The 12,265-nt window shown below is 40.6% G+C and overlaps 1 protein-coding gene across 15 annotated transcripts in view; it reads right to left on the bottom strand.

Annotated features, from left to right (window-relative positions):
- The window catches only part of SORBS2 (sorbin and SH3 domain containing 2), a 403,972-nt gene that overhangs the window by 161,133 nt on the left and 230,574 nt on the right, over positions 1-12,265 (bottom strand). For 9 of the 15 annotated variants that reach the window (XM_068278687.1, XM_068278672.1, XM_068278679.1 and 6 more), the window contains 3 exons: positions 11,760-11,852; positions 6,670-6,696; positions 6,386-6,501 (listed from right to left, as the gene is read on the bottom strand). In XM_068278687.1, coding sequence (XP_068134788.1) covers positions 6,386-6,501; positions 6,670-6,696; positions 11,760-11,852 — 236 coding nt within the window. The remainder of the gene's footprint in view (positions 1-6,385; positions 6,502-6,669; positions 6,697-11,759; positions 11,853-12,265) is intronic. The other 6 variants (XM_068278677.1, XM_068278682.1, XM_068278684.1 and 3 more) reach the window with 3 other exon arrangements.

Raw genomic sequence — 12,265 nt, 5'->3', positions numbered from 1 at the left:
GTGAGTGTGGTAGGGAGTTCCATTGGTTTCCTAAAAAGTAAATCTGGCAAACCTGATGCCATAATAAAAGAAAGCAGATATGATAATTGAGTGCAAAAACCTTTGGGGGGCCCAAATCATTGCAAATTTATGACCGTTAGCAATTTATTTCTTTTTAAACAATACCAGTTGCCTGGCAGTCTTGCTGATCTGTTTGACTGCTGTAGTGTCTGAATCACACACCTGAAACAAGTATGCAGCTCATCTAGTCAGACTACAGTCAGAAACACCAGGTCTTCATGCTTGTTCAGGGTCTATGGCTAAAAGTCTTAGAGGTGGAGGATCAGCAGGACAGCCTGGTAACTGGTATGGTTTAAGAGGAAATAAATATGGCAGCCTCCATATCCCTTCTCAGTTCAGGTGTCCTTGAAGTGACGGATTCTCGGCACAGTGATGGGAATATGAGGCAGAATGTCTGGAGTATGAACACAGCAATACAGCATCCTCCCCTCCAGTGATACCTCTGGGCTAGGCAGCAGAAGGGTCTCTTCAGCTCAAATGAAAGGTACAAGTGTAAGCTTTTCTGTAACTTCTCTCTGCACGTTTTTTCCATTTGTACATTATTGCCCATTATGTTTTTTTATGTTTTTCCAAAAATGTCAAGAGATAAATATAAAACTATCCTGCTTGATATTTTGGGTTTTTCATCTGAAGTAACTCGTATTGCAATGATGATCTATTATCCTGTGGAAGCTGTTCAGAATTTATTGCCACCATCTATCATAGTGTACGTTTCCATGGCAACTAGTTATATTATTCTGTCATTCATCTTCTGTGCGTTCATATTGGAGAGAAGCATAACCTTTTAAAATGCTATGACACAGGGGCTTTACTAGTAGGTGTAGAATTGAAATATATCACTTATTTTCTGTATAACAAACTTCTGCTACATCCAAAGGTGTACATTATATGTTACTAGTGTATTTATAGGTTACAGTATCTTTAAGGCAAAACCATTACATAGCATTTTCAGTTAGGAGAATTTCAAAAATATTTTAAATTACTTGTAGTTATTTTAGTTGAGTGTAGGGAAAGTGAAATTTACATGCATTAGTCAGCAGACATATGTTCCTGTGTATGTGTACTTGAAGGGTCAGCTCTGAATGCCAAGGTCACAAAGACTTATGCGAAGAGGATTTATTTGATGAAAGAGAACTGTTAAAGGAAGCCTGACATTAGGACTAACTAATGAAACTACACACAGCTCCACATAGGGCTCTGGCTGTACTTACAGTCATTGTCACCAGTCACCTGATTTGTGTTACAATGAAGTAGAATTCTGTTGTCAAACTTCATGCAAATCAGATCATCAGTGTGGCTGCATGGAGCATGACCTGGAAGTAGTGTCCAACTCCCTCTCCCCCCCATATTGTGACATTCTCCACCTACATCCCCACTCCCCAGCATAAACAGATTGGCTTGGTAAGGGGGATATGAGCAGGAAGTGAGGTCACAACGTGGGTGAAGTGGGCAGAGATAACCAATGCAACCAGTTCAAGCTTTGTGCAACCATGCTGATGGTGGGATTAACATGAAGCTTAATCCTGGGGAATACTTCACTATACTAACCCAGATCAGGCCGCATTGACTGTAAGTACACTCAGCACACTACCCATTTACATAATGTGTATCTCACTATATGTGCATTACTTGCGCTTCATGCTACACAAGCAACGTCACACATGTATATAGTAAGTTACGCAATTTGTGTAACAGGCTACGTAAATTATGTAAATGCTGGTAAATTTAATGTGCACTGTCTATGGAATGCTTCATTGCTGAGATAAGGCCCATGATTATAAACTGAATCAAGAAAATTTCTAGAGAGACTTTCACATTTTCGTAAATGTTTCTTAACAGTTTTGCCTTGTCCTTAAGAACATAATTTTGTTCTCAATGTTTTAAAGTAAAAAAGACTACTAAAAAGGTTTGTTCTGCAATTAACGGCAAACGTTTAAGCCCCTTGTCTATGCTTTATTTTGAAAAGGAAGAGAAACTAAAGAATTTCTTGAATGTCTTGGCTTCCCTTTCAGGAGTACATTCTCCATACATCTCTATGGGAAACCCTCTAAAAGATGGGGAATGCAGAAAGCTGGGGCATTCTCTATAAAACATGTGAAGGAATGCACTCTGGAAGGGAAAAGGGACATTCATTTGGTGTCTTAACTGCCCTAAAATCTCCATGACCGTTTCATAGACAGCAGGAAGGACGTGGCAAAGGATTAAACCTTTAGCAACCTGACCAATCAAAACCACATATTTCTGTTGAAATTTTGGGTAGAGGTTTTAAAAGCTTTCTTGTAATTACTAATTACCAAGTCATCTCCAGGTTTTAGATGGCCAGAGAATCCATATGATCCTTCAGAACTGGCCTGGATTCATTAAATACCCCCTGCTAACCTAACAAGAGAAATGCTGTAAATAAACTTGGCCAGTTTTGTGGGTAGCATACTATTTGAAGATCTGTGGAGATCTTTGGTCTGAAAAAGCCTCAGTAAAGTTACAGTAATGACAGTTTAGATGTGACAATGGTATATCTTCCAAGTGGAAAGCGGTGTATGTCCAATAATGAAAGGGTATAAAGGGCTCTCCAAACATGCACTGGACAGTTGAAGTATTTGACCAGCGGAAAAGGGAATCGGTGTTCTCCACAGGAGCTCAGAGAAGCAATTTTGCATAGGTAACTTTTTTTTTTTAAACTCTTCCTGTACTGGAAAACAACATGAAACTTTTTTCTTTGCTACTAATGTTCTATTTTTTAGCTGTACTACGCATACAATTCATTATACCAGAAGTTTATTTTCACTTCAGGTTTGCTTTAAATTTTATGAGACAAGCACTCCACCGGTTTTTAAAGTTGTGCTTAATGCCCACAGCTATGTATTTGTTAGGATGGCAGAGGAGATTTTTTATTTCATTGTGGTTTTGTTTTTCCACAAGATCGGTTCTCTTTACAAAGTCAAGTAAAATGCCTCCTTGGAACTCCGCCCTTCATTTCTCCTAGAATGCACACAGAAGAGGCTTCAGGGACACACCTGGCCTGCTTGTGTTTCAGCCTCGGTGGCAGAGAGGGATTGGGATTGCAGCATGTTCTATTCTGTTATTTGGATAACCCCAGATACATTATAACTGGGGTATAAACACAGCAGCTTGAACGCAATGCATTTTTGTATTGCAGTTGCAGTGTATCTGTAAGCCATAAAAGAGCAAGTACACCGCTACTTTATTTTTGCACTTTATTCAGTATTTCTTTACATACATCTGTTTTTCATTGATTTATTAATAATGTCTGCAAATATTTATTGACTTGTAGTACTTTAACATCCTCCATACACTTGTGATATACTGATCTCAGCCTCATATCCTTTTTTGAACACTCCTGAGGACAGATATTTAAAGAGACCATAGCCTTGGTTTATTGATTTAATCCTTTATGTGTACAGTTGGGCTAGTGGCGATTCATATTAGAATATACCTGATTAATTTAACTTACCCCATGCTATGTTATTATGTTTTTAGCTGAATACATTTATTAGATGACAGAGTAGTGCTGCGTATGGCTTGATCCTTTTCCTCTTCTATTACCTTGAGGCCTAGCACATCTGAACAAGCAGTGCTGCAGATCTTTCCCTTTCCTACATAGTATCCGGAACACACTTAAAGAGACTCTGAAGCCTCCCTAAATCACTGTTTTTACTTCACAACCCTGTTAAGCATTATTGTCCCCTCTGAAACGCCGCATACCAGCAGCTGAAATCTTAATGAATCCCCCCAAAACCACAGATCAAAAATCCACGACTTTCCTGGTCGTGGATGTTGCTGCCCGAGGGAGGTAGAGCTTTGTGCTGTAGCTCTGCCTCCAAGTCCAATAAATCTGCGATGATTGCCGCCTCTACCCGCTCCTCTCAGTGAAAAAAGACAAAGGGGTGGGGAGAGGCGGAGATCCGCACAGATTGACGGAGTAGAGGCAGAGCTACTGCTCAAAGCTCTGCCTCTACAGGAAGCGATCCCCTATTCTTCGCCAGGATTTCAAGGGGATTGATTGAGGCTGCAGCCGCGGGAATGCGGCGTTTCAGGTAGGGCAATCATGCCTAACAGTATTGTGAAATAAAAACAGTGATTTAGGGACGCTTCAGACTCTCTTTAAAGGGACAACTGTAGTGAGAAGAATATGGAGGCTGCCATGTTTATTTCCTCTTAAATAATACCGGTTGCTGGGCAGCCCTGGTGATTTTTATAGCAACCATCCTGCTTTAAGCCTGACCCGCAGTACACGAGTGTTAACTAATGGTAATGCTTGTTAGTGACTCATGTTACCATAGCAACAGACTTGAGTACCACAAGTCGCACTAAAAGCGTAATGTGGAACACGCTGCTGGTAGTAGCTGTAATATTGTCATGCGCTGTCTGTGCACGGCAATATTACTGCGTTTTTGTGCATCAACCCCCTACAACTTATGGTTGTTTTGGTCTGCAGCTGCTATAACTTTATTAGGAATCTTGTTGGAAACCATGGCAACAGGATGCAGCTTGGCATAAAAGATATCTTGAATTCTCCTACCTGTCTCATGGGTTCATAACGCTGCACAAAGCTATTCACTGGGTATACTTCAACTATACGTTCACAGGGAGGAAGCAATCTACAGATCCATAGAGACCCTGGCTCCTTCTATACTGTATTTGGTGAAATCACTCCCATCTCAGTAACAGCTGAGAGCAAAGGAATGCACCATAAAATATGCAAGCAGTAATGACCTGAGAAACAGCAGTGTAATCACGTGTACAGCTGCGTTTGTTACATTTCTTGGACTATACAGATATCTTTTCATAAGGAATGTTTTACTTCACTAGGAAGTGGATATACTCAAACATTGAACACATTGTTCTACCTTTATTTCCCCCTCCAACTGTATAACACAACTTGCATTAAACTGAGATTTAAAAAAATCGACTAAATTACATTTTTGCATCTGAAAACATTCTCGGATCATAACTGCATGGTGTCAGCAAAGTTTCGAAAGTTCTGCATTAGTGCTGTATTTTCTCTATATACCTCTCCTAATTGACTTCTTTTTTATTAGGCTTGGAGGACAACTCACAACTTAGCACAGCGAATAACAGACAGAGAAACTTGTTTACATAGTAGACAACACATACAGGTGATGTTGTAAAGAAGCAAAAGCAGAAATTGAGCTCAAGCAAAAGGACAGAGCACACTACTCATACAGCATGTACAAAAACCGGTCCTAATTGTAACAGCTGGCTAGAATATATAGAATATATATCAGCCTCTCTACATGGAAAGTAATATTCTACTCTACCATTGAAATGGAGGTTCAGCAGATTGTAGATTAAAAAAGATCAGCAATATGCACCTGCTTTAACCCTTCGGGATTTGGGCCTTCTGAGGGTCAGGTCTAATGTCAGAAAGGATACAAACCCACTAGAAGCCTTTTCTAAGCACTGTTGATGATTTGAAAAAGGACTTGATAATGCAATGCTATGGGGGATTTTTTTTTTATAAAAATCACATCCCTCTAGTGGGTAGGGATGATTGGAAAGAGAAAATTCCGTTCCGCCGGAAATCACGGATTCCGTCAGTGTTAAATTCCGTCGCTATGAAAATTCCAAGAAGTTTCAGCATGTGGTGTTGGTGGTATAATGGTTAGGATAGCAGCCTACCGAGCACTAGACCTGGGTTCAATTCCCGGCCAATATGAGTTGGCTTTTGACATGCTACAAATCCTTCAGCAAGCTAATTTTTCTCTTGGATTGATCATAATGGTACATGCTAGGCTGGCTTCAGCATGTAGTGTTGGTGGTATAGTGGTTAAGTGAGTTACCTACCACACACTGAGACCTGGGTTTAATTCCCAGCCACGGTATGCAAGCTGGCTTTTGAAATAGTACAATTCCCTGGAAAATGAAACCCTCCTCCCTCCGGGAGGAAGGGAGGAAGGAGAATGGGAGGAGGGGAATCAGGTAGAAATTAGTTAGGCGAGGAAATGAATTCCGTAAAATTCCAGGGAATTTTAAAAAATTTTCGCGGAATTGCGTTTTAGAGGTATAGCAATTCCGTTCCGACCATTGGAATCGGAATTGATCAAATTCCGTCCGGAATCACGGAATTTACAATTCCGCGGAATCCAGCGACCATCCCTACTAGTGGGATCACAACCATAGTAGTACATTAGCAAGAGCTTTTTTAAATCACAAACCACTCAAGTGCTCCTAGTGGGTTCCAGGCCAAAGACACAATTTTGAGTTTATAATGCAATGCTGTGAAAATTATTTGTGTTGCAAAAACTATAATGAAATCTTAGTAGTAAAACAGACACCATATTACCTGAGTTGGTGACCTCTTGTCTTGTAGATTTGGACGGACACTTCTAAAGCCTTTTGCTGCAAGGGAGGAACCACTTGAATCACCATTCACATAATCATTGTAAGCTCTCCAGACATCTAGAGTTAAATCAGACGGTGTTTACAGGACCATTAATACACCCCCGCTGAATGCAATGAAATGTAGAGATCTACCAGCTAGTGCTCATCGCTCATGTACTTTGTAATCCCCATGTACAAACACGTATGACTAGGATGAGGGGTTAGACAACAAAAACATCTATGTACCTGAGTCAGGTGAATGGGGTTCCTGCCCTATAAAAAGTAAAGGTTGATAATTAACAGATGCTGAACTTTACAAGTGAAAAATTTAAAGGACAATCAACACACAACAAACATTGCAGGCTTCGTCATGTTCTGGAGAACTACAATTAACAGGTATTCAATCTTTATATCCTAAGCTCTTAGTAGTGATGTGCAAAAAAAACCTGTAAAACGAATTTAACTTTACCAGAGGGGGCTATTATAGATAACCAGAGATGTTCCATGATAAAGTTTTTTTTTTACTTACCCGGGGCTTCCTCCAGCCCCACAAGCATGGATGCGTCCCTCGCCGTCCTCCCGCGGTCCTCTGTTTAGCGGCAATCAGCCCCGGTACCTGGCTCAGTGATGTCAGCCGGGGTCTTTTGCGCATGCGCAGAAGACCCGACTGACCCAGACTGGAGCCAACTGAGCCAGTTACCGGGACAGATCGCGGACGAACGGAGGACAAAGGAGGATGACAAGGGACACATCCATGCTTATGGGGCTGGAAGAAGCGGTAGGTAAGTTAAAAAAAAAACATCATGGGAGATCTCTGGTTCTCCTTAAATCAGTTAAAAACGTATTTATTGATTTTAATTGGACAATGATTGGCCAGTTTTACCACTTTTATGAAGTATGAAGGCAACAGCTTCATAAATACAATAAATAAAATAAGTTTTAAATAATTTGGCCAATTAAAACTGGAAGGGTACGCACCCTAATACATTACTCTGTCTCCTGGGTGGAGCCAATTCGCATACTAATCAAAGCAATGGAGCATATACTGCCTGCTTGCCCCTTTACAGGCTATGCAGACAGCCATGGATTCTGAAGGGGATTTTTTAATAAAGTGGTGCTAACCTGTGGCCCATTGACTAGCATAGCAGATGTTGACTAGCTTCAAAGTGGTGAATAGGGTGTTTGCAACAAACAACTGTTTTCGCACTGAAGCCTAAGGTGTTCTTCACTTAGTAGCAGACGATATCTGGCTAAGACTTGTTGTGAGGCTGATGACACTTGCTAGTGGGAGAACGAGGGGGTTAAATAGGTCATACTTGTTGATATATGATATTTACTTTTCTTTGGATATACTTTAATTTGGATAAATGAAACCCTTCACAGCAATACTGAGAGAGTTTACATATGTTTTGGCTGTAGCTTGACTTATAAATCAACTGGTGTTTCCACAGGTCTCTCAGAGACTCGCATGGTGAGACCTCCAATATCTGAGGCATTCATTCTGCTGCTTACTGAGAGTCACAGTCTCTTTGCCACTGTCTTTATTTTAATTAATGGCATAATAAACCCTCTGTTTATTGTACAAGAAATTAGAATTCACTGTGTTCAGTGAATTACAAGATATTGCACTGGTCTGTGTTCACTGACTAGAATGTATGCTAAGGTCACTGAATTCCAAGGTGAATCTTATTACTTTCAATACTTAATTTCATTCTGGATTCTATCAGTTAAAATACACTGAAAGTCACACATTCTTGAGAGCAAGACAAGAGACTGACAGTTTACTTTGTCCATTTAGTCTGATTGCATCATTGTTGGTCAGAGATGCTTTAATGCTGTGAAAACACAGGTTTATTTTGCATATTTACTGGTTTTATGATTGATTTCCATTCACTTCTATGAGAAAATCGATCAGAAAAATGATCTATCGAGCCATCTATCTTCTACAAAGAAAAACTCATGGGGCCTAATTTAGAACGGGTGTGCTAAACAGTTAGCACGTGAAGTGCCGTTTGCAGACTTTTGCGCGCGCAAAGTGCCGCGATTCGCACGAGCGCAGACTTTTGCGCGCGCAAAGTAATTTGCAGCGAATCGCGCAAATTGCACGCACAAAAGTCCGCGATCGCTTGAATCTCGCCACATTGTGCGCGCAAAAGTCCGCGAACGGCACTTCACGTGCTAACTGTTTAGCACACCCGTTCTAAACAGTTTGCACCGCTTTGTGAATCAGGCCCATGGTGTATTCCCAGCATAACAAAAATAGAAAACCAAAGAGAAAGGGCGGGGATATAGGTCCTGTTTGGTGGGAGTTCGTATGATGTTAGGTCTATATTTAAGGCTAGTTCACACATGCAGCTGCGCTGAATCATGCATACTGGTTAGAACTACTGTCAGCCACCTTGGAGTGTGGTGCAGCAGAACCACATTGAGCACGATAGAAGAACCAAGAGAACTGATATAGGACAGAGCTGTCCAACTTCAGTCCTTCAGGGCCGAGAAACTCATTTTTGGCAAAGCTAAAATTAATTGATGGGACTAAATCAGGAAGGATGTGGTTCAAGTAGAATACATTTCTCTGCCCATCCTAAACACTGGCATGGATATGGCCCTTGAGAAATGGAGATCTCCATAATTTAAGATGTCACCTGACTGTTTGGCTTGGTAGAGATATCGGAATCACAAGCCTCACTGGACAGAACGATCCATGAGTGGTATAAAAAAAGAAAGACAATCACTGGACTTGCTGGGACTGTTCTGTAACAGAGGTCCTCGTTGGGAAGGTATAGCTCAAGCTTAGCATAGCATTGGTTTAGGATGTGAAATGTTACCGCCACTGGAGACATTTTTTGGAATGTCCCTACATGTAAATAAGGAAACAGTTTTACATTTTACAAGCCATCCTTTGTGTGAGCTATTGTATTTCTGTGGGTGGAATGGTGACACAGCTACCTACTGAGCAGATCAAGATAAAAGCCCAAATACCCTTTTCCTAGTAATGGTAAAAATATCATGTTACTGCCAAAGCAAGCTACTGCCGCTGAAAAGGTTAAATGCAATATTTTTATACATTTTTATGCAGTGACTCATTTTTTCACATTTTTCCATCCATGGAAAACATGCACAAAGGTGGCCAGTGATTCATTTCTTCTAAAAATGAAAGCATCTTTGCTATAATCTTGCAGGTGTAGATTTGCATTACTTGGGATGTGAACCTTGACTAAAACTAACAAACTTTAGTCACAGATAGCAACACAGTGAATGCACAAATAAGGTTAGAATACGACCACAGCGCAGACCTCAAACATCTGGGAATACTGCAAACACTTTTGTGTGGCTGAAAGTTCCATTAACATAAGCCCTACTCCAAAGACAAATGTTTTCCTAGATCTGTGTAGGCACTCCGCTGCAGATATTATTTCTGTCTATTAGAACCCTGATCAACTGATGTGAAATAACTTTAAAGACACATCTTGGCTTGGCCACATACGGGGTTGAGGTTAGACGCTCAGATTGCGTCTGTAATGAGAAGCGTATACAGATTACTGTAGAGGCGTGTATATACAAATGTTTTACACACGGGTGATGTGCTGAAACATAGGTGATCCTGCTGGGGTTGTTCCTGGACATACCTTACTCTGGGCCTGAAGAAAGGAATCTTTTTTGCATTGCATGCATGTTTTGGACTAAATGGGAGTGCACTCCAGTTCAATACATTTTCCCAGTAGTTAGGTTGTCGCAGCCTTGTTTTTATGGGAGGGTATATGTGTTAGTCTGTGTCTTGTGTGTCATTTGCCGTTTTTGATACCATTTAAACAACATGAATAAATTATATATTTTTGCACCAGCTTAGCGCTCCCTATACAATTTTTTCTTCATAACTTTAAAGAGAATCCGTTGGGAAAAAAAAAAATAAAAAACAGTTATTCAACTAAGAAGAGGGAAGGCTCTAGGTATTATAGAGCCTTCCCGTTCTCTTCACGGTCCCAGTGTTCTAGCACTTGATCCCCGATTCAAATCTCCCGCCAAAGGAGATTTGGAGAGTTTTTAACAGCACTTAGGCAGGCACAGGCAAGCTCTGTACTGCCCACACGCGAGGGCATGCGAGAGAGTGCGAAAGATGCCACTCGCGTGTGTGCAGTATGGAGGTCTTCGGAAGCCCGAGTGATTCCAAAGACTTCCAAAGCCCACCAGAAGTGGAAGAGAGCAGTCGATGACCCATGAGTCGTAGACTGCTAACGGGGGAATGTAGGGACCATGTGGAAACCGAGAAGGCTCTATAGAAGCCAGAGCCTTTCCTCTCCTTAGGTGAGTATCCATTTTTTTATCTCTACTTTCACTTCAGATTCTCTTTAAGGGCCTTCGCTTCGATTATAGAATTGCATGCGTTTTTGCAATCACAAGGTCCCCACAGGAATAATGAGAATTGCCAAGTGCTGTACACAGTGGTGTGATGCAAATTCATGAAATCACAATTGTAGTGACTGCATCTGTTTTTTTGAGCATTTGTGAAAAGAAGTAAAAACAAAATGCATGCAATTTTCATTGAAACTTTAAGGAAGATGACTTCAAGAAAATCACAATCGCATTGAAAAAGTAGGTACAAGAAAATTAAAATTGCCTCTCGCGACATTGCATTGTGCTTGGCAATTTTCATATTGTACAGGCCATAAAGCACCTATTCAGGAGCCCAGATAGTGGCCTCCTTGTGCATCACACCCTGTTAGTGCTATAGGATGCAATCTTCTCAGAGAAAATCAGTTTGTGCCTTCCCCTTACAGTTTGAACTGTGGTAATGATGCAATCCAAGCAGCAAATCCACCCACATAGTTTGAAACTCACGCTTTATACTCAAATGCTTCTCTCCATGTGATCAGAATTAAGCTTTAACTTTCACAGAGGATGCTTCATTTTCCCTTGTTATGACTAAAGAGATGCATTCTTCCAGTTCACTACTTATAACACAAACATAGTCAATTGTCTCTTAAGAGTGAGTTCATAGAGCTGCAAATGACACCACCTTCAACATTCAGTTTAATAAGAAAAAAGTATACTACATATATATTTTTTTAGGAAGCACTTATATCCTTAGGATGTTGTAATATTAAATACAAACCAGAAGCAAAGGAAGAGATGGAGGACTGTCCATAACAACCATGCAGATGCTCATATGCTGAAAAAGTGATTGCCAGAGCAAGACACTGATGCACAATGACTGATGACTGACAATATCCCACTTTACTTTTTTATGCTACACCCATAGAATAAAGCTGGTGAGAGAACGTGAAAGGTAAAAGAGGTTGTACAACATCCCCTGTGTGGTTTGGTTAGTCTTATACCTGAGATCAATAGATTTGGAGAACTTTGCACTCTCTTCACAGCTGTTAGTGTGACAGACATTGCAGTACGCTTACGAGCACATCCACCGCTATCTGGAAGCACACAAAGTGATATTGATGCAAGCCAAACAGAGACATAGCAAGCACATGCAATGTATAACACTGGTACGGTGTAGCGTGTCAGCTGAAGAAAAGGCAGTTAGATGGAAGATGCACAATTATGTATGTTCTGAAACATATCTGGTTTCTATATTTTGATGAGCTGTCTGTAGAGCAGATTGTTACAGGTCAGCTGGTGTGTATATTATTCATATGGTAGACAACACACATTAACATTGCTGGTTAGCCTGTGTGTAGTCTAATCATATGTTATTTAACACACAAACTATCAAAATGCAACATTTTCCAGAACTAAGGGCTTCCAAAACTCCATAAACTTACCATATTTTTCGGACTATAAGACACTCCTAACCATAAGACCTAGGTTTAGAGGACAAAAACCAGGG

The sequence above is a fragment of the Hyperolius riggenbachi genome, chromosome 1, assembly GCF_040937935.1.
Source record: "Hyperolius riggenbachi isolate aHypRig1 chromosome 1, aHypRig1.pri, whole genome shotgun sequence".
In the NCBI taxonomy this organism is placed as follows: Eukaryota; Metazoa; Chordata; class Amphibia; order Anura; family Hyperoliidae; genus Hyperolius; species Hyperolius riggenbachi.
Note: the sequence above shows the minus strand (reverse complement) of the source record. Positions and strands in the feature narration are given on the sequence as shown.